Raw genomic sequence first — 27,073 nt, 5'->3', positions numbered from 1 at the left:
TCACTGGTCAGGTTTGTGTGTGGTTTTTTTTTTTTTTTTTAAAGAAAGAGGGTCTGAACTCTATTTTCTCGTGTGGCGTGCTGAAATCCTGCACCTTTGTGAGAACAGACAATCTTCCAGATAAAGGCAGCGTTAGGTTGAGGGGGAACGTGGCTTTAGGCTGCAGTGCCACACAAGAAATAGCTCGAGCTGTACAACAGAAGGCACACAGAGAAGCAAACCTGTGCTCCAACGCTGCAGCGATGGCGCTGTGCTAGGGAAAAAGGCATCGCTTCAGCGAGCCTCCTGTTTGAGTTGTAATGAGAGGTAAAGAGGGATTTAAATTCGTTTTGCTTTCAGTCACAGCTGTAGCTTCTTCCCCTCGAACTCTTCTAATCATATTTCAAGACTGTATTACAGAACAAGCTTATAATTTTACGATGCTTCAGAGGAAAGGAAAGCCTTGTGTTGCAGCACAAAGGGCAAAATGTAGCCCGCTGCAAAACAAGGCCGTTTCGAGCCTAAGTGCTAGTGGTGATCGCTCCAGATTCTAGACAACGTTCAGAAAGAAGGTGAACCTGGTTTAGTCATTACAGACACCACCTTAAACAGGCAGCAAAAGCTGGTCACTGCTGTACAGGCCAAGCAAACTAGCACCAGCTCTGAGTTACTTTTTGCTGGAGCCTCGAGCCACAGGCAGTGGCACCAGAGATGCCATCTCAGAGAGCCACCTACATCTGCTGCCTCACCACCGCACCTCTGGTTTAGTCGCTGCCGCATGAAACAAAATACTATTTCCAGGTTCCTCCTTCCTTTGTCCATCGTTTGGTAGGAGGGGATAACCCCCACAGCTGCTTCACCACTTCCTTATGCCAGGCTCCATCTGACACTTTATGTTGTGGAGAACCTTTTTGTCCTCATGCTTGGGAAAAGGGGTATGGGAACACCGTGCCTGGGAACTGCATACAAGGAGCAAAATTCAAGAATCATCTAAACATACATGTGCAGAGTCAGTGTCAGGAGTAACCTACATGTTATTACTGCCAGAGCTTTAAGACAGGGGAGATACTTCTGTAGCAATAACGGTTTGAGGAAGCATGTTCTGGGAATGCAGTACATAGTCCAGAGCCAGCCTGACTTTCACGATTTCTAGGTTTCCTTTCTAACCAGACACTTCACTGTGCTCTCCCTGAAACAGCACCATGGGCCATGCAGGACAGCGAGGAGCAGTACTGCACTCCAGCAGGCTCCCTTCCCGCAGCCTCTCACAGCGGCACCAGCAGCCACGGCACTGCTTCCAGGAACGACCCCGCAATACTCTGCTGCTGGCAATGGCTATAAACAGATTTTATAGCCAGAACAGAGAGAATTAATACAACTTAGCTCTTTTCTGGAATGACACTTACTGGAAGAACAAGGCCTCTTAGTGTAATTTCTCCTGTCATGGCTACATCTGAACACACCAGCCGCCCACTGAAGAGTGAAGCAAGACAGGTTACTATGGTAACACCAGCAGATGGTCCGTCCTTTGTGACAGCTCCAGCTGGGAAGTGCAGATGGATGTCAGTGTTGTCAAGGAGATCAAAACTTCCAGAAGCTGAAGGAAAAAAAGAACAGTTTGAATGTGAAAAATCTAAACCCATTTTGTTCTTTTATTCTAACAGCCCACCAGAGAACGAAAAGTCTTCGCAGTATTTTTAACAGTAGGCTGAAAAAACAACGCGATATTGCAGAGGCCCTAGAAAAAACAAACGAGAAACCCCAAGCAGCTTTCCTATATCCAGATTCCCAGGCAAAGCCATAACAAGTTAACCAGTGAGCTCCACAATTGCAAGTTTGGGGAAATTCAGAATAGGGATTAATGTGGAAACCAAAGCATTTCTACAAAGACTTGTCCCAAACCAAACACGTCAATTTTCAGAGAACCTACCACAAAACCAGCGCTTCCCAGAAACCCAGCATTAACCAATACTCTGCTCTCCATCTTTTCACCTGACTCAACCTGCAGGACGTACGAGTGTAAACTAGAGGTAAAGGTGTATACAGTTAATGCCAGCAGCCGTTCCTACCTTCCTTCGGTTTCGTTTTTTAGCTAGCTAAGCTTCCATAAATAATGACTGACACTGGACAATTATTTGACTGTTCAGCAGATGATCAAACTGGAAAGCCCATTTCCAGAACTCTTGGGAGGTTCAAACAAAACCCAAGAGTTAATTAAAAGCTTCCTGGCTGAAATCCTGTTGCCACGCTGTTCAACAGCTGCTACACAAACCCTCCTAATTCTCAAAAAATACTGAAACTTAAGAGTACAAAAACCTACTTTTAACAGAAACTGTGTTATTGTTAGAGGAAAACTACAGACCTGCCTGTCTATTTCTACATCCCGAATGTACTGCTGGAAAGCTTGAATGTAAAAATGAGGAAGAGGCAGTGCCTGCCCCGGCTGAGGAGAAGCATCTTGGCACAGAGGCCGTCCACAGCCTTCCAGGGTGTTGCGGGGAGGGCTTGGCCAGGGTGGGAGACTCTGCAGTGACAAACGATGTTCTGCCTGGACTGACCTGTTTGCCAGACCACGAACACCTCAGCTGGGCAGGAATTAGGAAGGGCTCCAGAGCCAAGTTCATCTTCAGTGTAGCACTGACTGCAGAACAGCCCTTTCTCTGCTAAGGCCACGTTTAATCAATTCCCACAATGAGCACAAGTAACTTCCCCTGTTACTCAGCAACGTTCCCATCTGCTGTAACGGGAAAATAACCCGTTTTCGGGCACTGAGTTTCCACGCGCTATTAACACTCCCTTTACGTGCACCCCTGCCCTAAGAGGCCAATGGCTGGGGCATCCCGCTGAGCAGTAGAGCTGGGCGGTGCCCAGCCGCTTTCCCAGCCTACCGTTGGTTAGCTGGTATCTTTTCGCATTGCTGCGTAACCAGCTAATGGCGAGATGCGCAGACTCCTTCATCACGTCTCCGAGCTGCCCAGTCAGGGTGAGCTGGCCCTCTCCATCCATGCGGCTGGCTTCCACAAACATGATCTCTCCCCCTAGGGGAGTCCAGGCCAAGCCTATGGCCACTCCTGGCTGACTTAAGCGCTCAGACACCTGAAGGAAAACACCACGGGAAGCAGTTCAGGGAACAGCTGTAACAGAACAATTGCCAAAAGAGTTTGACAGTTGCTTTCAAAACAACCCATTAAAACACCAAAGTTAAGCTACCCCAAGTGTCTGATCTCTTTTTTTTCTTCTTTTTTTTTTTAATGCAGCAGTAATTCTGCCTTATGTCTAAACGTTAATGACAGAATAGGAGCTCTGTGTGGCTGTTAGCTTAAGGCAGTGGCAAACAGCTGGGTGTATATCACTCTGGAGACCTTCCCCACCCCCAGAAGTTCAATGAGACTATTTCTCTTCAAAGGACTTCACGTATTTAGTCAATAATCCTGGCTGGATGCTTATATGGCTTAGTGCGAGAGGTTTATTTACCCTCAGTTGGTTTGTTGCTTCTATGAAAAAGCCGGTTTTGCTCCCAGATGTTACCTGAAAGCCTTTTCAAAGGGGGCTGCAATGCCTGAACTACTGTCAGACAACACACTGGTTTTCTTCATTGCAAACATTCAGCATTAAGTGTGAAAGAGGATGGGGAATCTCACTGACTCCATTAGTAATTACTCGAGTAGTTAAGCAAGTTCTACCCCACGCAAGACTACGATCTGCTTATCTAAAAGTCTGCCTGTGCCCCGTTACTGAGTGGAGTAAAGGAGGTCTCTGAATCCCGGTCTGCTGTGCGAGAGAGAAACAGGCAGGATGTTTGCCATGGAAGCTCCGGGTTTTGATTTATTTTTTCCCCTTTGTCTGAGTATTTTACATTCCAAAGGAATCTCTTTTGTTTTCCTGAGCTTCAAGATGAAGAAACCCTGACGAAAGATTATACAGCTATTCAGCATGTTTTGAACTACTAAGTTAGGTATTTATTACAAAAAAGAAAAAACCTGGATGAATTTGTACTGTGTCAGGCAGTAACTAGAGCAAAAGACAAATATTCCCTTGTAAAGTAAAGCAGTAGGCCCATTTAAAAATAATTTTGTCTCTTACTGAAATGTAGAATTGAAAGTTAATTTGACTATTCCTGAAAGGGATGAATTCTTCATTAAATTCTTTAGAGAATTTAAAGAAACATTTCATTTCTTGGATAGAAAAGAAGTCAAAGGAGCCTCACAACAGAACCACAGTAAAAGAATTCCAATTCTGAAATCTGCGTTTCTAGTTGCACTAAAATTTCTCAAACTATTTTTGTCCCTTCTAAGCACAATTAACACTCTGCTTTATACTACCTGCAAATCTAGAGCAACAGGCCATTCTTCCTCTGGCATCAACTCATTCTGCACTGCACAACTGACCATAACCTTAATGCTTTTTACTTCCGTGAGCCAGCAGAAAGTAAACTCGTCAGGTGCTATGCAGACCCTGACAAGGCAAAGCTCTGCAGACACAGAGCTGACCGGCTTTTAACCCTCGGCCCAGCTGCAGATCAGAGCAGTCCCTGTAGCAGCGCACACAGCCGGCTCCCGCAGGTCCGGGGGCAGGAGAACCTGCACGGCCCTGCTGTGGGGCTGGCTCTGCGAGAACACTTCTGTCGGTGAGCTCCAGAGAGAGGCAGTTATTAAATATTCTAGTCCCTTACTAAAATGCCTCTCTGGAAGCCCCCTCGAAATGCTGCTGCGTCCCCAGGCAGTAGGTACCTGGGCCTGGAGTGGTGTCAGTCCCACAGCAGCAGCGGATTACCGAAGCAGGACAATGCAGCCTTCCGTGGGGCTGTATTATCCACGACCAGAACAAGAACTCCTTCTAAATCGGAGCCACACACTAGCATTTCATTATTAGGCTGAAACCCATCCCCATCATAAACACAATCAAAACCACGACCATAACATTCTTAGTACTCAGTTTCTCTGGTCTGTTTCACGAGCAGAACACGGTTTCCTTTATGCATAAGCGTAAAGGACTATTCACTCCACAGCTGGTACCTGCAGTCACTGACCGAGAAGAGCTGCACATTTGAAGATAGATAAGCTCATTTACAGACAGACAATTTGTGCCGCATGTAGCTGCAGAGAACTCCCATATACGACAGGAACAACCCACTCCTTCACCCACTTCCATTCGGTGAAGGAAAAAAAAGAGGCACTTAAAAGTCCTACAAGATGAAATTAAACATATATTTTCCGATTTTATATTATACGGTTTGGCAAATACCAACCATACTGACCTATCAAGCACTGTCTTCTAGTTTTGATGACTGAGATCTGACTTGTGACAACCCCTTTCCCAAAAAGCATGCTGTGCTGAAACACCCCACTGAAACTTTCACACTCTAAACTACTGCCAAGCTTATTCTTCCAGTGCCTGTGTGATTTATTTCAATATTTGTTCTGTAAGGTGACATGTAAGATTATTTACTTGTGATAAATGAATTTGTCGTACAAGTATGAGCTGCAGATTCTGTCATGCCTTTCCTCTGAGAGACGTCTGCAGAAAATACACAAGCAATACACCGAAGAGGGGAAAAATGAATCACTTATTTTAAGGTATTCCCTGAAGGACAGCGGATCGATTAAGTCGTGTCATGTTTTCAGTTCTGTTTGCTCACTCTCATCCAAGTACTGACATGTTGGCTGCCTCCTCCATTGTATATTTTATTTCAGCTAATTAAAAATGGCAAAACGCAGGTCAAAGGTGAAACTTTGAAGGCTAGACATAGAGCCACACTACAGACTACAAATGCAGGGGACACCAACAGCCAGTCTGAAACATCTGTCATCGAGACAGGGGCTACGCTCTGCCTTTGAAAGCATCTTGGGGCGCTTGAGGTAATTCAAAGGAATAATAGGTTGGCTGGGAAAATTCACTGAAACAGGAGTTATGTGGCTGTCTCAGCAATTTACATTGAAAAAATCATAAAGCATGTACTGAAAAATACTTACTAATAGATACAGCAACTAGAACATGGAATTACTGAGCTGCTCATCAGTTCCCCTGAGCTGCCAGGGAAATTGATGCTGTGTGGATTCGTCTCTAGTTCTATTTATGCACTACTTAATTTGCCTGCTAAATATGACGGTGTTTAAAATCCTTTGATACACAGGTCAAAAGCTTCAGTCTTATTTCAGATTATACAGGCCAGCAGATCTATGAAATGCTTATGTGCATATTCATGGCAACTCTTCATGCAAAAAGAACCCACCCCAGCACTCTTTGTGTATTTGGAATCAAGAACCACACTTTAAAAATCTACTTCCACTACTTACTTCAGTAGAAAAAGGACAAAAAAAGCAGAAATTATTTGCCATCACAGCTGCACTTCTAGATTTAAATGAATAATCAACTCCAGAAAAAGCTCAAAACTAGGCAGAATACCTAAGAAAAGTCATATATTAGCATATTTCTTGGCCTACAACTGAATTTTTAAGAAGTGTGATAAGTTCGTATTTATTTGAATTAATTCTAGTCTTGATGCGAACTAGGAGCACAGTGAAGTGATCAGAACCTCCATACAAATTTACAAAATTCGGTTTGTTTTTAGCACCGTTATGCAACTAATAAACATCGTTTGTGGAAATCTGAGTACTGGCTTGAGTATTGAGTTCAATTTACTCCATCAGCTTTATGGGCATCTGCAAGTCAAGCACTAAAAAGCCAAATGATCCTGCAGTGCTTTAGTTCCAGAGACCAGATGTTTGAAGTATATAACATACTTCAAAAAGAAAACTCAGCTAGAATGTTATTTCTCTGAAAAAACCCCATATGCTGTTTTTCAGCAATTGTTTCTAAAAGTCAGATAATGAGAAAAAGAGAGACACACTAGTAGAACTTCCCACAGGAGTATTACAAATGGCCTGATGGCTACAGCCATTCCGAATCAAGCTGAAGTGTTCCCACGTTATCTTCTCAGTTAGAAGGACCTGGACCTGTCTCGTGTGGTTTCATTATTTGGTATAGCAGCTTCTGAGGGATGAGCAGAAAGAAGAGAGACTGCGTGCAGTGAAGCCTTTTGCCTAAAGAGCAATCTCTCCTAATTGCTGAAAGTGGAGAGGAATAAATCAGGACACAAATGACCAGTGTGAAAACACGCAGCCAAGAGAGTCGTACGGTACTGGTCTAGTGATCACTTGATCCTCCTTGCCTCCCATTCCCCCCAGCTTTCACCACTACCATCATCATGCTCTAACACAACCAATAGCGCTGTCTTCTTTCATCTTGCTTCCTCATTTCTGTCTCTTATATTAAGAATCTCTTCCACGATAAAACCTTTATATCCAAAAAAACCTCAGTTCAGGTCTAAAAACTGACTCATTCCTTAACAATCATTCATTTTCTCCTGCTTTCCCTGCAAAACTTGTCCCCTTTTTGTCCTCCAAATCCACTGGAGTCTGGGTCTCTCATCTAGAAGAGATAAACTATCACAGGAAAGTTCTTAGAAGTTTGATTTTGTCTCTTCTGGAAGTTTTCCCCTCACTTCTGTTTTCTCCATAACTTACTGGTTTACTGATCTTTTCTCCAGGGTAAAGACAGAAAAATTTAGCATTCATCAGCAACTGGTTTCCTGTTACAGTGTTTTATATACTACTTACGCTCGGTCAGTTCACCTGCACCTGAAGTAAAGCAGAGAATAACCGCAACGGAATTGGTGAAAAGAGAACCACGAACTATTTTAACTGAGGGAATTTTCACAGAATGTGGCAAAATACAGATGGAGGAAAAAAAATAGTTCTGGAATATGCCTACTGAGGAACAGAGGTGGTATGAGGAAGCTGGAGGTGCCTGATCGTAAAACATTTCTAATAGCTTAGACTGACGTTAATGTAAAGAATGTTTGGGAACTTCTGGTGCAAACACCCGTAACTGCTGACTGGCTTTAGGGAGGTACATGGGACGATCCCGAACACTCTGCGCTGCCTCAGAGACAAGATTCCGGGGTTCTATTTTTTGGCTTCTTTCCCAAGCCCAGCAGACATCCCCTGAACAAAAACAAAGTTGTTATAAACTGAAAAAACCCCCACCACATTCCTAAGCACTGCTGCAGCATCTTTGCTAACACAAGGTCAGGCCGTTATGTTATTAATATACCCTGAATTAAAGAAAATAAACCAAAAACTTATTTAGGTGAAAAAAAAGACTTGGTGGAGCACAAAGGAACACAGTTCTGTTATTAATACACTTTTTAAAAAGTTAATATTGTATAAACTCAGTCAACAGCAACAAAACAGACAAGTCAAACCACAGAAACAGCCGTTGAGCAGAAACAAATGAGGATGTTACCTCCATTTCATACAAGGGGGGCCCCAGGATATCTTTTAAAGCATGGAAATCAATTAAAATTGGCATTTCAGGTGGCAGAGCCAAGTCAGCTGTGTCACTGATGGATTCTGGTTTTGCGTCTTCTGTGACATGCTCTTTGCAATCTAAGAGAAGAAAATCTAATTTAGGATTTGCAGCAGTCTCTCTTGACACAGGAATTAAAAAAAAATCACAACAGAGAAAAATAAAATATTCAAAGAAATGCTCAGAGAGTTCATGAAAGTGTGCTTAAACGATCTTTCCTGAAAATCTTGTCATATCAATGATAATATGGCATCAAAATTATTAAGCCTAAACACGTTCAGCAAAGACAATATTAAATCTAGAGCACTGACAGAGATACAATTCACTTAAATGCATGTTAAACTGGGTCAAACAGCAAACCACATTAAATTCATTCAGGATTTTGCATCTTTCATCAGATTTCTGCACACAAACAATATTTGTAGGAATGATCACGTTTATTGCAGTGTAATATAGAAGAGGGAGCTGACTGTGGAAATACTGGAAGTTCGTAACCACTGTTTGTTGAGTACACTTCTTCATACTCTCTTGTTACGTATGCTTACAACTGCGCTATCTGTGGTCTCCTTCTGCAAGGATTTAAATGCTTAACTTCTGACACTAGTAATTAAGTTCTGTCTGCTAAAGTAGGAGCATTTTGACCAGACTTACACGCGTTGCTTTGCTACATGGCAGCATTACTTACAGCTAGCCTGCATCGCATGCAGTAACATCCCATTTCACAGCATCCAACGAGGACAGTGAAACTTGCTGCTCTGTAACTCTGCCTTCCTCTCTCCACACCCCACCCTTGCACGCAGGACCCTCCACACCAGCTGACCAGGCGCAGGAGAAGATGCACCACGTAGATCACACAGAAACCGGCTCCCCTGGAAGCCCAACTCATCCAGCCCTGGTGTGCTGCCTCCTTCCAGGCTGTCAGGTGGAGCTACTATCCCAGCATCGCACAGCCCACCTTTGTTGCCGCCTGCGCGGCACACATTCTGACACTGCATTTTCTACTTTGATTTTTGTCTCTTATGACTGTTAAGGCTTGACTCAATCACAGAATCATAGGATGGTTTGGGTTGGAAGAGACCTTTAAAGACCATCTAGACCAATCCCATCACCCCAGGCAGGGACACCTTCCACCAGACCAGCTGCTTAATGCACCAAACGGACATGCCTCGTTTGTTCAACGGCCAGTTCAGAACACAGCAGATACAGTCCTCACGCGGGGAAAAACCTCCAGCAACTGCAGTGTAACAACTTCATCTACGGCTCCTGTCTTGACATATGCGTACACAGGCCTCCGCTTTTCTGTTTGTCGGATGAGGTATTTCTAAGGTGCCTTGACCAATAAGCACCAGCAGCAAAAAAAATCCGCAAAGATCAAATCATTAGGCATTTTCAGGAACACCTACAGGTGTGATATACTCTTCAAGAAGGACTATAAAACCCAAGTAGCCTGAATAGCCTGAATACAATCAAGCATCATCAAGAAGGGACCACATAATTAAAGCAATAGTTATGGATTCAGAATTGTGCTCTTTCCTTCCTCCATTTATAGTACAACTATATTACCTACCTTTACAACTGTGTGTTTTCTAAATTTTCTAAAAATTTCTGTTTTCTCTACAAAGGTGTTCCCTATACAGAAGTGAACTGTAATGGGGACCATCTAAACATTAAAGCCGCAAAATTGTTTTAAACCAGACTAGGCAGCCTGTTATTTGCATGAACGAGCTCCAAAACTTAAACATCATTTGTATCAGGCCGACACTACTCATTTGCTGAAGTGACTGCACACAGACGGAGAGCATCAGCAGGGAGTCGTTTCCCCACAGAATCTGATCCAGATGCAAAAGACTCATTACCATTTTCTCAAGAACCCTAAGCAATAATTTAGTGAAACATATATCAGAAATGGAAAATACTTGAACAACCCAGATGTTTCTAAGGTTCTGCGGCAGTTTTATGACAATGCCTCCCTGCCCTGAGGATGCCATTACGAAAAGCATTGTACACGAACATATAGTAAAGATATTTCTTCTCACCCCCAAAATACAAGCCTAAGACACATTTAAAGTGATAGTCTGTATCATGCGGGAATGGGTTTTTTTTCTCAGCTGTTTTATTAGCAGATGCTTCAGCACACAACAGACCAACCCAGAATTCTTTTAGCCCCTCCAAACTAACAAACTCCAGAGAACTACGTTTAGGTAGGAAAGGATGGCATTGCCCTTGCCATTCAAAGCCAGGTATAACCTGGAACTGCATCTTAAAAGCAAGTTTTCATTGTCCAGCTTAAATCTTATGCACAACATACCTGGGAAATATTACTTCTGAAAGATTGTCTTTTGAAAAGGAACTCCCTCCTGGGATCCCAAGCCTACTAACATTTACTTGTATACTTAGTGCTATGTGCATTTTTTCTGCACACGATCAGGAAATTTCTCTTTTCACAAAGCAATTACATTCCAGCGATTCTGATCTAGAATAACAACGTGTACTTGAAGCACTTGAATTTGAAGGTTTTTTAGATATTCAGATATTTTAGACTATTTAGATAAAATAACAGGGTAAAAAAACTGGACAGTATATAAACCCAACTTTTCATAACACTGACGCTTCTTTGGCCTAAAACAGAAAAGACATTCCGCGTGATTTGCGGAAGGAAGCACATATTCCAGCCCACAGAGCTGGTAACTACACTAACGCCAGCACAGCTGAGCTCAAACTTGAGTGCCTGCAGTCCTGCCACTGCGGGATTTACGCTGATCCGCTTTCATAAACTCCCTTCCCAGTGCCATGGGAGATCCCGTGCTTCTGGAAGTGCTGAGGTCTGGCTAGAACACAAAACAGGGCACTTTTTGCGAGAACAGCGATGTCAGCCCAGCTGTATACTGGAAAAAAGGAACGGGCCCCACTCCCCCGGTCACACATAATAATCTTTTGTGAATAAAATGCATTGTGCCCAAGTTCAGGGAGGGAAAGTAAAGACTACATGTTTCAGTTCACATCGATCACTTCAGACAAACTTGCTTTTAAACTCATTATCAAGTGTTATTTTGGCCACAAGGAATAGAACAAACCGTACTGTAGTACTGGGTTATGGAAATACTTGAGTATTTTCAAAGCCTTGGTTTCAACATAGATAGAATCCTCGTTTGACCACTTCTAGTTATTGAATATTGCCTGTCCTAAACCTCCTTTCAAGTCTGAATTAGACGAATAATTTTTTGCTCTGGGTGTTGTATGGTGATATGATGGCTGAGCGCACAGCTGCTGCATCGTATCCTCAAGGCAGTTGCACTAAAACAGGAAGGAGAGCGTCACGTGTTTTTGTGACTCCTAGAATTTCTTCTAGTGTCAGAGACTAGATGAGTGCCTCATAAATCTTAGATAGTGTTTCAGTAAATCTCAGATAGTGTTACTGTACAGAAGGGTGACTCCCTGGAGTCTGGAAAATGACTCCATTTGCTTTTGCTGACATTCACTGAACACATTCAATGACTGATGCAAACTAACATTGCAAGGAAGGCAACGCAGAGCTGCCAGGGTATTTCAGTCATGCATTTTTTGAAGGTGCTAAACCACAGCTTGACAGTGTGTCTCCTAGCATCAGTTCTGCTATGGCAGGTATCCTCCATTTTTAGAACCTACTATCAAACGGTGCCAAAAGCCCAACGTTTACAAAGCCTTGAAAACAGATGCTCCACTTTGAGTCAGTAATCTGATTTTAATCAATATAGTAACGGCAGATTTGTTGTTCTACCATGTAATGTCTTCCAACTTTTGTCACAAACCCAAAGCCAGAAGGCACCCAGCTGAATAACCACAACAGGCACCACGTTACCATTCTGATCTGCTAGGAATCAGACAAATTACGTGTTAGCCAGTTAGAATCGGCAAGGCAAGCCTGTAGCTTGCTCTGTCGTATTCACTCATGACACGTGCGTGACTAACTGCAGCATCTCAATTCCATACCAGTTACTGACAAACAAGTAAAGCAAAAGTGAATTACAGGTATTTTTATGCAAATAAAGAAAAAAAAAAATCAAGAAATAATTCTAAATGAAACTACCAAGAGACAACAAGTCGATTAACTATTCTTCCAGAGTCATCCATTATATGAAATAAAAATCCATCATCAATATGCAGGACTGCACAAATGTCCACTAATCAACAGGAAAAAGAATTCCAAAGAAATAAATTTAGGCTACGAACCCCATTATTTGCATCAACTTGGAAGTGTCTGGGGAATTTTCTGAGTTTTGCTTTAAATACTTGGTTTTTTCCAACAGACTACATGAAAACTTAACAAAAGTATTTTTTCAAAGTGTCCTACTCTCACACACTCCCAACAAATGATATATTTTGCTAAAAATACAGCAGGGTATAAGCACATTGTTCGCAGAAAATAAAACATTTTGCAGACTGCACCATTCTGTGCATGTCTTCATAATACCAAAGTTTAACTACGGCACCACTTGTCCCCTGGACTCCCTTTTATTAATGCCGCTTTTTCTCAAGGACAGTTTCGATCCCGGAAGCACAAAGGCATGTACAGCTCCTTTCTGCCGGCCTTCCTCCAAACTGTGCGCCAAGCGAAGCTGCTAGCATTTTACCCTCTTGTGAAGCACTGAGCTTGCTGGTCTCACTTAGCTTCGGTAAGTTGAGTCCAGTACTAATTTTAACAGTGTAAATACCTACGTTGCAAGTCCAGGGCTAATTTTAATATTGTAAGTACCCCTCTCAATGGATTGAGAAGTCTAATACAGTTTCTTTTTGTTCTTTGCTTTAATAGTAAAATGTTTCTTCGTAGAGTTTCAGGAGTTGTGCTCTGAAACTACTTTTTGTTTATTTTATCAGAAGGATTGAAGAGCAGAATGGCACCTTTTTTATTCAGCAATCACTTTAGACCTTTTAAACACATTCAGACAGAGCTACCATTCGGTGCACAGAAATACTTTAAAAATATGATTTATCCAAGTTACTTTCAAATAAAAGTGACAGTAGCAAAGACATCTGATATTGCTTGATGCTAGTAAGCCTGGCCACCACAGACAGCCCAAAGGCTCAGCGTTCCGGTTCAAGAGCAAGTTCAGGTATCGCCAAACTCAATGCTGGACTTCAAAAAAATCCAGCACAGAGAGAGAAGGCAGACAGGATGCACATAATACAAATGGAAAACATTAGTAAATATGTCTTCAAAGCTCTTCCTTTTAAAGCAGATGGGACAACTCAAACTGCAGTCATTCACGCACGCACAGCCACTGCCAGTGTCAGAGTTCACCTTCTTTAAGCCAAACATTCAGAGAAAACTGAGCTGAATCCACTTCAGCAAACACTGATTTGTAGACCAAATTCAATCTTCTAATATTATAGTTTCCACAGAGATTACGTTCATCTTAGAAAACTCGGTAAGGCAAAAGATTTCATTTTCAGAAGGGAAATACTGAGTTAGAGGAAAAAGGCAAGGTGAAGCTGAAAGACGGCAAATAAACAGACTTCCAGAGACAAATTACTCAAGTTTTACTACGGGTAAAACTCTTCTTCATATACTCTGATAATTAATCCCCCAGAATTTACTCTCTGGAAGGGGAAAAGGCACCATTCAGACTTTTCATCTGCCTTATTTTAAAGAAATAGATAACGACTCTCCTTATTTGTCCTCCTCTAAACAAGCCCAGAACTATTCTAGCTGTACAGATGTTACAACTTGAATCTTTCACAACATCAAACCCACAGAGGTCTGTATTTTAAGTTTGTGAGTATTCCTCTGGCACACAGTTGTTCACTGGCAGACTGGCAGTATTTCTCGTCAGAAAGTGGACTCAGCTGGACTCACTGCGGTCTTAGAAAAAACAACCAACCAAAACACCTGACACGCTGCTTGCTAAGATTTTGAGACCAAGGACTATCCACATTTTAGAAGTTTAACTTCAGGTTTGGATTCTGTCCTTTCACATTTCTCATCCACCTTGACCTGAGGGCCCCTGCAGGCACCTAGTGCTGCGATAAAACCTCTGGAGCCTTCAGCAGAAAACTGCTGTATTCAGTGAAACCCTCCATCAGCAACTGGCTGGAATAGAAGCACAACCATCTATGCTCTGCATGGTATGTTTCACCAAGCACACTATGGATGTTCATTTTTATTAACGAGAACATTAATTTGGGGATGAAGAGGGGAGCAGTCACCATTTGCAGGTTGCACGTGAAGTGGACTGTGGGCCTGACTTCTTCCTTCCAGCCTTCTGTTCCAAGAGTAGAAAGAGGCCAGCCTTTACTGGTGAAGCAGTCACCCGAGTATTTTTGCTGTTTGAGAATTTTGTGTTTTGCTTTCATTCAGTCTGTTAGATTTCTGTGAATGATAAATCACTATTGTCTGGATACATGGGAAACAAGAACAGACTTATTGAAGCTGACAAGTTACCAAAGCTCCAAAAAACTCAGAATACGTGCAGTCTTAAAAGGCACATAAAAAGAGCCTGTAAACCGTTCTAATTTCAAAGCTATTTAAGACGACACTCATTTTAGAGTTTAACAGAATAATTGGATTGAGTTCTGAGCTGGTAGAGCATGCACAAAACAGTTAAAGAACCTCTAAGTACATAACTAAATCCATGCTTAGTATTTTACTAAAGAAAATAAAGAAAACATGAAAGATTTGCATAAAGAAGCCTAGGAAGACATAAAAACGTAGCCAAATCATAACTGTACACCTAAGATATGAAACAGATCTGTTCCACTGCTCAATTACCAGCCTGCCAGGCTGAAATTACTCACGTCTTCAGCCATAATTCAGCACTACTCGAACCACGCAGAGAACAAATGACACTCTATGGCAAAGCTTTTAAAAAGAGAGCCAACAAAGAAACATAACAACGGAGAAAAGGTTGATAAATCAGCTTCCTAGTGACCACGTTAGAAGCTTCCTTTTTAATAAAACATGCAAAAGATACACACCTTCTCCTTCACCCACTTCAGCACGGTCTGGCTTTGTTTCTTTGTGCTGTCCTTCTGCCACTTTCACAGCCACTGCTCTACAAATAGCTCCCAGCTTCCGATCCAGAGAGCGGACTCCTGCCTCTCGGGTGTATCTAGGGAAGAGACAATCATTTACCGGTGGATATTCTTTGTAAGAGAGATTTCTTTTGAATGTAAACACACTTTCTTTTTAAAAATACATCCCAATAAAATGAGATATAGAAGGCAGTGAGACCTTGGGCTACTCTAATAAACAGGAGAAAAATGTCATGTGCTTTTATCAAAACAATTGTGGTTTGCTGATAAAACTGGAAAGACAGACAAACTACTGAATCGGAAGAAGACATGGTGTCAAAACTTAGTGAAATGCTAAACTATGCTTCAATAGCACTGAGGTCTGCTCAGATGCATAAACATTTAAAGGAAGAACTATTTTAAAACTCAAAATGTAAAAGAAGTTAAAAAGAAACATCAGACAATACCACTCATTAAATGCCAAAATGCTGTTTCTGCTGATAAAACAGTTCAATTCATTGAATACTGATACAATTATTCCACTGCAAAAGGGCTAGTTTTAAGTTCAAAAGATGTTCTGATCAGTATCTTTGCTCTCATGCCCAACAGAAAATAGTTCTAATTAATACAAGTTATTTTAAAAAAAACCGAATTTTTTTAAACTAATTCAAATCTTTAGACAAACGTAGCCCATCAAGTTGCAAGAAACGAACACTGTTTTTCATTTTTTCTATCAATGTGACAGAAATAAAACTTAATTCCTTAAAATAAAGGTTGTTTGCTGCTTCACACACTGAACCTGCAGCAATACCAGCTCTGAGTTTCTGTTTATTCACAGTGTTTTGCCAGTTGTGTCAACACAACTGACTGTGAGCCACGCTCAGAGTCAGAGCAAGGAATTCCCTAGAGAAGGACGACTCAGTTTAGACAGCAGGGCCGACAGAGCTCGGCAAAGAGCAATTCCATAAAATACCAACTGCTGAACTTCTGAAGCTATTAAGGACAACAAATCTTAAGAAATGTTTTGTGTTATCACTTAATAAATTATTTATTAGTTACCAGAAAAATAAGTTATTTAAACTTAAAGCAATGAATAACAAATTTACCTGGTAATTATGTCCAAAGTGGTTACTTGTGGAATCTGTATTTGTTGTGGAGTCAGGCCGTGTTGTTCAAGCTGTTTAGGAATCAAATGTCTATGTGCAATTTCAATTTTTTCTTCTTGTGTGTACCCTTCAGAAGAAAAAGCATATATTTACTAATCTTTTTGCTTATACACTACAATATAATAGAATTACTTACCACTTACAAGTGCACCTGTTTGAATCTGACAAAAAAAGCCCAGCTATAATTTTAAAGGCTCGTACTTCAAGTGAAAAATAACAGAATTATAGTGTGGCAAAGATCCCTTTCTTCATTGGACTCTTAAAAAGATGCATCAGCCAACAGTCAGTTAAGATACAAACATCAATTGGTGAAAATATTGTGACAACATCTTGTCAGGCAAGCTTGGCCCTTTTTCAAGCGGGACTACATTTTTTGTTGGCACCTTTCCAAGGCATTCAGGAGTTGCAGGCGCGGTCACGGGGTGCCTAACTGTTCCAGCTCCCTGAACCCGTCTCCAAGACGCACAAGAGCTGACTTGTTTTAGCTACTCCGTTAACCAAGGTCAGAAGGTTCCATATTGTGCCATTCTTCTGCATTTTGAAATTATCAACAGCATGGTGGCTTCACCATGGGGTGACAGCCCAGGGGTCACCATCACAACATGACCCAGGGGTCAGTGTCATAAGGTGGCTGTGGGGTCACCATTGCAGCGTGGCTCAGAGATCAACACTGCAAAGCGGCCCAGGGGAAGGGAGGATGTCTGTACCACCACAGACTGTATCAGTGTACCTCCACATACCTGGAACTGAATTTGCCGGAGTGCAATGCTAAATTTCATTGTCACGACAGAGGCCGTAACGGAGGCACCCCGACTAGCCTCTTTTAACAGCTGTGGCCGTTCAATCCAGATTCCTGGCAGGCTTACCTTAAGAAACTGCTTTTCATTTCAGGAAGAACACTCCAACATTGTTTAAGGACTTGCAATAGCCACTGCAATAAAAACACTGTAGCGTTACCTGGAACTTGGATAATCTCCATTCTGTCCAGCAGAGCAGGTGGGATAGTAGCTGTAGTGTTGGCTGTAGCGATAAAAAGGACTTGGGACAGATCAAAGGCTACGTTTAAGTAGTGATCGGTGAAACTGTGATTTTGTTCTGGATCCAAAACCTTAACAAGAGTGAACACAAAATTGATGCAGTTGCTTTAATTCAAAGTAAATAAAAGATGCACATTTTAATTATATTCCACTTGGATCTGTCAAATCTGACTTTACATTCATAAAATATGTTATGGATATTAATAAAGCCTGACCCGCAATATTCTGCCTCACCCTGATTACTCTGTAACTACATTCCATACCACAAGCAAAGAAAGAGTGGCCTTTCCAGGACACTCGGCACCCTTGGAAAAGCAGCCCGTGTGCTACCATGGACTTCTGTGAGTATATAACCTACACTCGGCTTCTATATCACCACCTATGAACAACTTTTCATCCCACCCCCCACTTCAGTACTGTCACAATTTTCCTTCTCAAATGATTTATTATCAATGCTTCACCGACGTGAATAATTCTCATGTTACAAATAACGGGACCTATGCATCTCCTGAGAAATAGTGCACTGCTGTCAAAACAATTTATCTGTCTCTACCCAAACGAACGCACCTTTTAGTCTTAACAACTTGAATTACAGCCAAGATCAGTGTTGCTAATTCTAAAAAACTGAATTTAAGCACTTAGTTGGTTCTGAAAGAAAAAATTCTGAATTTTCATTACTCTAAAATTCTCTTCAGTCTTTAAAGAGTTAAAAAATCTTTACAACAGAAATGTTTTATGATCACAACAAACTAGTAAAATACTTTTTTTACAGAATGCCAGAAACATAGCAGAACTTTTTAAAGAACTGAACAATGTCTCTTTTTAAGTACTGTACAGATTTAAGACTAGTGTTTTGAAATGTATCGCAACTGCAATAAAATACAAATGATACGTTTCCCTTAATACTGAAAAGTTAAAACATACTGAAGCATATGTCTAAATTCTAAAACTAAGGTTGAAACTCAACGAATGCTATAGTTCACTTTTTTCACTGCTTTTTTTTTCCCCTCTTCAGCAAGCAGTTGCTATTATTTACTCCCTGCTTTACTGATAAAGGCAAAGGCCCTGCAGTACCCTGCCTAGCCCAGCACACTTAGTGTAATTCAGAGTTATAGGTGTCTCTTACTTCAATTTGTTCTACAATCTAGCTCTAAAATGTAGGGGGACACGACAACAGGCAGCGTATCCAAGCACAGCATCTGCAAACTGACTTCCAGGAAAGCAGATCTATAACGAATAGTAGTCTCCCATTCAATGTCTACTGTTGCAGATTTTTCACAACTGATTAAACATCAAATCCTAATTCAATTTACACCCCCCCCTTTTTTTTTTAACACGGATAACACAGTATTTCCACAAAATTCCACTCTATTAGCTGAAGCATTTGCAACCACTTGCAAAAATGTTGAAAAACGATGTATTCTGACAGACCACGTTGGTTTTTCATAACATCTATCTACATGCCTGTTTCTCTTTCTCCTCATGGTCTGCAACTAGAAATCCTTAAGTATCCTACTAAGGGCTAAGCTGGTGATTGTGATATTATTTACAAAGATATACAAAATATTGATGATGTACTCATGTGCAAACAATACTATCCAATAAAGGTAAAGGAAACTGTAATCAAAACCAACCCAGATTATATCAAAAGATGTGAATTATGTCTAAAATATGTATGTATATGTGTCTATATATATATATATACACATACACGTGTGTATATATGTATACACATTGTATGTATCTAAAAACGTGAGCAGAGACTTTCTGCAAGGGCTAGAGCTCTGGACATTCTTTGTCACAGTAACTATTTCTTTCTAAGACATAAAACACTCTCGTGCCTCTGCATTTAAAACAGATTTTCCAAATCAAACAGAACTGTTCTTCAGCTAGGTATCTGTGCTAAAGGTCAAGTTCAACAGTTTTCAAAGATACTCAACCAACACAAAAATGTGAAGTACAAAAAGAACATTCAGTGGACAAAGCATCTCGGTTAATTTATGGCCAACAGCTCACATACATACAAAGGCTTCTGTGTACCAGCTTTTATTACTACGAAATCCATAATAAGTTCCATGAACATTTAATTGCCTGGTTCTGCTCCTGGTCTAATTTCCCCGCGTACAAATACTCACTACCAGGCACTTGGATCCATTTCTGTTTTCTTCTGTTTTAAACAGAGGTCATCTAAATTTAGACTAAAATGTTCCCTTGTTAATGAACAGTAACTGGAAATAGGATGACATTCTGTTTTGCTAAAGCACCAACGCTGCAGGAGCACTAGAACTGAACACGTATCAGGCAGTTACCAAACATCAAGCTTTGCTTCCAAGCTGACAGGGTATGGCAGTTTTCTTCTTGAATATATCCCACTGCAGACTGTCAGTGACAATTTCACACACCTGAACACTACGGAAAAAAGGAGGCACATCCTTTTACACTTTATGATGGCACTTCCCAGACAAGAAAAAGCAGTCTGAGAAATGTGCCAGTTAGGTGACCACTTACTATTGTTCTTCTACATAACAGCCACCCTTGCTCATTCCAGATGGACTTTCCAACAACGTAAACCACAAAAAGCAGATGAAAATTAAGCTGTTTTGTCCAGGCATGAGTTCTCCATTAGAAGAGGTAAAGCACCTGCTTCACGATGTTTAGACAGCAGCAGGGGGATATACAGATCTCACATGAGAGCAGCCCAGACACGGGTAATAGAGCAATTACTCCTCCAGATGCAACTAATGGTCAATTAGCAAGGACTTACATAAAGGCTGCAGCATGAGCAGACAGCTGGAAGCTAACCTGACCAGCTTCAGCTGGAATTATCCATGGCAGAAGCTGAGTTGAAAAATCATTGAGAACACGGTTTTAAAATACAGAAAACCAAAACATCTCAAAGCAGCAGCAAAGTATCACAAATTCAAACACAAGTAATTAAAAAATAAATTAATTTAATTTGCCCTCGCATACTTGACATGATGGAAGAACAGAAATGCTAATTCTCTACTGCACGAAATGAAAATGAAAAACAAAATGAAAATGAAAACCAAAATGAAAAACAAATTAAAAGTAACAGAAAAAGTTGAATAAAATTAACAATAACAACATACAGATCTGGATTCATAATTGGAACACTTCCAAAAAAAATTATCATCTTTCCAAGAAATGCCAAATCATTGCTTCATTATGGTATTGACTGCCTAGCAAACAAAATACCTGAAAACGTCAGCTAGCTAACAAAATTTGATTTTCAGGTATTTTTTATCCATGCATTGACTAGATTTAGGACAGCTTAGTTAAATATCTAAAGGAAAAATGACAGAAGAAATATCAACAAACTCAGAAACAGAACTCATTGCCATTAACAGCCAAGTGTAAATAAAATCCTGCAGGTGAAAAGTACAAGGAAAATGCATTTGACTATCTGTTACACTCCCCTGCTTGTTTTCCTTGCACTCAGAGGGTTTTCATGCACCCTAGAAACATATACTACACACTTGAGAAAGACACACATGAAGAACCGTAACTATCATTTGTAAATGCTAAAAAAATGAAGCTATGGTATCTTCTAGCAATTTAAATTATTACTACTTCATGTTAACGTGCAAAGATCAAAACAGAGCTCTCAAACCATAGCCTGCTCATACACTGATTTTCAAAGAACTAGTTGGCCTTGTCAAAACAGTAATTTTACAGTATCTAGCAGGAAGACAATAATGACATTTGTAGAATATCAATTGACATTTCATTTGCAGAAAGTCATTCACCATAGAGATAAGCTCATGACACCTTAATTTAAGTAGCATTTTTCATATTCAAATCACTATATTAAGCATTGTCAGTCAAAAAGAGTCATTATAATGACTCTATAGCAAATATTACTAGAACCAATTTTCATCCCCACTTACAAGCAGCCAGCTAGTGACTATACCCTTAGTATGTCAACTGAGACGCTTCTAGGATTATGCCCCAAATAATCTCAGTGAAAGTGAGCCAGGCTAGGTCCAAAAATTGGAGAAATATCTTTTACTGACAGAACTCTTTTTGACTGAAACAGGTAAAGAACAATCACAGAAGCAGCCCAGCTGAAACAGTGATAGGATGGTAGCCCCTGCAGCTAGAGAGAGCATAAAAGGCAGGTAGACAGTGTAAAAATACAGCAGGCTACGGAAATTCTAAATACACACAATATAAAAACTAGCGCACTAGTGCTACGACTGCTCTGGACAGCCCCAAACACTTCAGCTTAGCCTAACCTTGCTCTGCCATTACCTTCCTCATTCCCGCCCTTCCTCATCACCAGTGCGGGCACTGGAGGACATACACAGCCTTCTGCACTAAAGATGCGGAGGAAGGGCAATGCTCTGTCTCTTCCCCATACCTGAGGAGACACTCCTTCCTCTCCCCAGTGAACTGCTCGAATAAATCCACTGAATACGCAAGTCAGTGGAAGAAGGAATTGTACTGGGATATCATTGTGTGTCATACTCCAGGGAAAAAGAAGGCAAAAGAGAAGGTTCTGGAAACTCGATTACTGATCTCTGCAACAGACTCCTCTGATACACGAAGCCTGCAAGACATAGGTCTCGATCTTCTTCACAATCACTAAAGTTCAGGACTCCTGAAATTCCAACAGCTAAGCTAATTTAATGACATTCTCCACCGCTGACTGATTTACATCATCTTCCAACAGCACCTCATTCCCAAAGTCCTTACTTGTATCTCCTAGATATTACTGGTGTCTTTAGCAAGTCAACTTTCACACCTCTAAGCAGTTTGTGATAAAGTAACTATACCACATACTTCAAAATTAGATTAATTTATATCTTGGTCTGAGTCCCAGGATTTCTGAAAAAACCCCACACTTAATCGCTGGCTCTCACGGAAAGCAAACACCACATCATAATTAGTCAAGGAATGGGCATCTGTGACTGAATGAAAAACTTAAGTTCAGAAAGTTAATGACAACACTATTTAAAGAAATGCTGCTAAAAGAACCGGTAACTAGTCCATATCACATGCTAGGTAAGACATGTAGCTCTAATATAAGCTTGTAACACCAAAAGCTTCAAAAATAAATTAAAAATGTTCCAACAAAGAAAGGAAAAACTTGAAAAAGTCCGGCTGCTTTACAGTTCTCACAGCTAACAGCATTTGCTCATTAAAAATCAATGGTTTGAAGTCCCCCAAATAAGTAAAGGTTAAGGCCTGAACAGTCTTTAAATACACAAGAGAGCACAAATTACATCCTTGTGTTTAAGTACAGATCCCTGAGATTAAAGATACCTTATTTAGCACATATGTAACAGCATTTGCTCCTGCACAAGGACCTGACAGAAATCCAACGATGTCAAAACACAGTAGCTAGTATTTGAATAAAAAAGCTGACGCTGTCACGCTCTCGTTTGTCCCAGTGAATCTTCCTTTCCGAGTCCAGCATTTTAATCCTTTTTAATTACAAATGAAACAATGCTTGGAATTTAACATCTCTTACCTCAAGCAAGGCTGCTGCAGGATCCCCCTGCAAGCTCTTCCCCAGTTTATCAACCTCATCTAACAGGAACACTGGATTGTTAACGCCAACAGTCTTCAGCCCATTGATAATCCTGCCCGGCATACTGCCAACATAGGTGCGCCTGGGGGAAATAAACGTACATGGGGACAGAACGGTTAGATACACGTGACAGGAGTAGAAACATCAACAGTAAAACTCCAAGGAAAATGTAAGATTAAGCAGCAGTGTAACAATTCTTGCTCTTTTGCAAAACTTCTTGGAACTAGTTGACAAAAACATGGGATACGCCTCTGAACTGATACAAGCAGTTATATCAGCAGATGAAAATTCCGGTTCCACAGTGCACTAGTTGGTCTGGCATGATAAACACAGGCACTAAAGTACAACCAAACCTCATGGCTTGCAGGCTTTTTACACGACTCAGGACAAGCATCCTTGTACAAGCAGATCTGGGAACCTCATTAATACCAATATTTTAACATTGATGATACAGGGGTTTTGTCATTACAACAATTTACAGCACGTTACAAATTAGGACAAAATTCCAAATACGCTGAACTGTCCATGTCCCCTGTACATACACCATGCTTTAATTCTTACTCATAAACAGTAATTGTTATTTACTACGGCATTTCAACATAAAATAAAAAACTAGGAGAGTGCAACGGTACAACAAAATTATGAGTCTAAATTTATTTGGCAAAGTTATTAAACATTCTACATACTTCTGTGTCCCTTGTTTGCTGCATTTATCACAGCCTCTTCTGCTTGTGCCATCATCGTGTTCTGTTTAGTTACTAAGAGCATGAAATGCTGGTCACTCGAGAAGAGATAGATACTCCAAGTGCTGAACTACGGTACCTATCTCACGACCCTCACAAAGCAGATCTGCAGAGCAGGCCTGCTTTTCCAGCTGATCTATTTTAATACAGTCCAAAATAAACACGATGACATTTAGAAAGACAAAACCAAAATACCATGAGAGTAATTTCAAAAGATACTAGGAGAAGACTTCAAAAATATATATAAAAAAAACTACCACAACTCAAACTACTTAGCAATGGTGTCAGTTCCATGTAATATTTAACTACTGAGGGAACAAACTGCAGTTACTGTATTTAATTACAGAGCTGAGCAAAAGCATAACTTTCAGACCTTCCAAATAGCCAGAAATGCAAGAGAAATTCTGTTTGCCTGTGAGAACTTTCATGAGACGGTTGTTGAAGACTGGAGCAGCCAGCACACAACAGTTTATCACCCGACCGCCTCTGTGTCGAGTCTTCCTCTGCGGCGAGCGGATCCCTCTCCACTACGGATTGCACTGTACCACATTGACTACGGACCGAGAATCTGCACAGGGGACCTTTCCGATCAGCACACCACTTCATCCTCCACCTGCACACAGCCAGCCCGGCCAAAACAATGGCAAGAGTCGCTAAAACTCAATCGGAAAAGTACAAGACTGAGGCAGAACTGAACTTCACAGAAGTGAATCCCTCACCAGCGCAACCAAATTAACTACTGCAGCAATTTGGGAGTTTCTGTGGGGATTTTTCTTGTTTTTCTTTTCGTTTTGTTTGTGGGTTTGGATTTTGTTTGCTTGTTTGTTGGTAGGGATTCTGTTGTTGTTGCTTTGGGGGACTTTTTTAACAAAAAATGCTTACTGCACTACTAAACAATTTTATATGCTTCAGAGACAATGCACCCCGGTTTTAATATTCCATTTATGCTAGTAAGAGGATAACATAATTAGGTGAACATTAAGCCTTCTTCTTTCTTGCTTGGTACATTATTCTCAAGTGGATGCTTGAAGACATTACACTTTTAAAATATGTCTGTGTTTTTATATACACAACTTTGAATCTGATCCTCTAATTCTATAAAATTTTATCTATGTTCCACAGAGTTTTAAGAAACAGCTTTAGCTTATAAACTAAATTAAGGTAATCTGGGTTTCTCTAGTCAAGGGAAGGCACTGAATAATCACTCTTTCTCATCCTGCACCACCCAATTGCAATAATGCTGGTCAAAGGATCGTGTTAGCTACCAAAAGGTTTTCTGAATGACAAATTTGTTTGTTTATACCCATGCACACACACAAACCACTTATAAAACCTTTTTTGGAGTTTTTCCCAATAGAAGCACTTTAAAAAGCCCAAAACAAAACAGAGATTTTTCTTCCTTAAGATGCAAAAAAGCTGCTGTTATTAATAGATTTAAATTCTTCCCCTCCCCCCCAAACAATCCTGAAAATAGACTTCAGGCCACAGTCATTTTAGAGTCAAGTAGATTTGGGTACTTAATGACATATTTGTGGAAGATTCTCACAGATAGAAAATCTTTCAGTGACACTTAACTGTTGTACACGATCAAGTTTCTTAATATTTTAAAATAAGACATACCCTGGGTAGGCTGAAGCACAATTTATCAAGATCTGTGGTGAAGAAAAAGCAGAAGAAAAGCAAATATACTCCAAATAACTTCGGACAAGTCAAGTGAGACCAACACTTTGGAGAACTACAATTTTAAGAGTTTAAAAATTAAGTGGCTTCTAAAGCAAGCATAAGAAAAATATTCTAACAGTGACAGAAAATTGGTAATTTAGGTTTGTTTTTTTTTAAAATGTACCTTGTCCAAAATAAGCCCTGAGTCATGAGCTACCATATAAAAACAATCAGAAACCACAGTTCAACTAAAATGTGTCTATTGTTATGGAAAAGATGAAATGGTTCCCTATACAACCCAAAAGTTCTTCAAGAAACTCAAAAGGTCAAAATTAAAGGAACTATTGTTGGAAATGTGGAGCACAAATACTCAGTCTCCACAGAATTAGCATTAACAGTGGAAAAAGTGCACAGTGGCTAGAAACATTCTTCTCTTCCTTTCACTACCTGACAATTGACAATTCTCGCTCTTCCTCTCTTGTACTATCATCTCCTCATTTGTATTTTCAATCATCTCCAGACGTGGTAAATCTAAAGAACAAACTCCAATTAAATGTTTTACTGATGCACTAAATTTCAAGTAAAACCATGCTTAAATTTATTTACATACTGAGATCAGGTATCACAAAATACAAACTCAGACTATAAATTTTAGGATTAAAAAATACTTAGATGTCCACTCCTTCCATCTGTAACAGTCTAAATTTGTGATACATCTTCATTTATTAGAGACGGACTAATACCTATTCTATTGTACTATCAAAGACTCAAGATCTCCAAGGCAAGTAACGAATGCTAATGCAAATACTGGATGTAGGATGACAAAGAACAGTAACATAGTATTTCACCTTGAAAACACAAACATAGGTAGCCTGTTTTAATTTCTAAATAGCTATTATGCAACACATCTCGACACGAGAGTCCTTGGTAAGGCAGACCCTGCAGATATTTACATATAAAACTACCGGAACATATTAAAATCCAAGCAGATATGGCCATTCATCTGTCTGGACATTAACTTCTGCTGTGCAGCTTGTGGAACTGAGTACTGCTGTTCATGACCATTAGCACCAAATGTGATGTTATTTTTTATTTTCATCGTATTACCTAGGGCTGAAAAGAGGAATATTCTGCATTAGCATTTTTGATGATATAATGTGGCTTTGCTCATTTTTTGATGCACTGTTTCCCTCCATGCATTAAACCTAGAAAGAGAGTCAGCTGCTTTCCATTCAGAACAGGAAGGACAGATCGAGTTTCCTGGTTCTCTCACACCTGCGAGGCAACAACTTTAAAAAAACCTTAAGAGCTCATGCCACAGAAGGTATGTAATTTAGTAATCTTTTTATTTATTTTTAAATCAGTGAAAAGGTATCCTTAAAAAAACACTAGGGTGGTACAGCATATCATGAGGAGTTACGTATCCTAGAAAACGCAAGGAAGACACTAGGGAAATATAACCTTGTCAGCAATCCCAGTGTAAGGTGGGACTGTGTATGAATCGGAACCTTTAAAGAAGCACTAGTATTACTGATAAAAACATGACTCACTTCCTTTATACTGTGATAAAAAGTT

The 27,073-nt window shown here is 40.4% G+C and overlaps 1 protein-coding gene across 1 annotated transcript in view; it reads right to left on the bottom strand.

Annotated features, from left to right (window-relative positions):
* LONP2 (lon peptidase 2, peroxisomal) overlaps positions 1 to 27,073 on the bottom strand; it is a gene marked incomplete at its 5' end in the record, with an annotated part of 37,137 nt that overhangs the window by 567 nt on the left and 9,497 nt on the right. The window contains 7 exons of the mRNA XM_010145926.1: positions 1,386 to 1,576; positions 2,868 to 3,075; positions 8,287 to 8,429; positions 15,301 to 15,434; positions 16,443 to 16,569; positions 17,460 to 17,610; positions 23,034 to 23,175. Of these exons, the coding sequence (XP_010144228.1) occupies positions 1,386 to 1,576; positions 2,868 to 3,075; positions 8,287 to 8,429; positions 15,301 to 15,434; positions 16,443 to 16,569; positions 17,460 to 17,610; positions 23,034 to 23,175 (1,096 nt within the window). The remainder of the gene's footprint in view (positions 1 to 1,385; positions 1,577 to 2,867; positions 3,076 to 8,286; positions 8,430 to 15,300; positions 15,435 to 16,442; positions 16,570 to 17,459; positions 17,611 to 23,033; positions 23,176 to 27,073) is intronic.

The sequence above is a fragment of the Buceros rhinoceros genome, unplaced genomic scaffold, assembly GCF_000710305.1.
Source record: "Buceros rhinoceros silvestris isolate BGI_N320 unplaced genomic scaffold, ASM71030v1 scaffold31341, whole genome shotgun sequence".
NCBI classification, from domain to species: domain Eukaryota; kingdom Metazoa; phylum Chordata; class Aves; order Bucerotiformes; family Bucerotidae; genus Buceros; species Buceros rhinoceros.
This window is presented reverse-complemented; position numbering and strand designations above follow the sequence as displayed.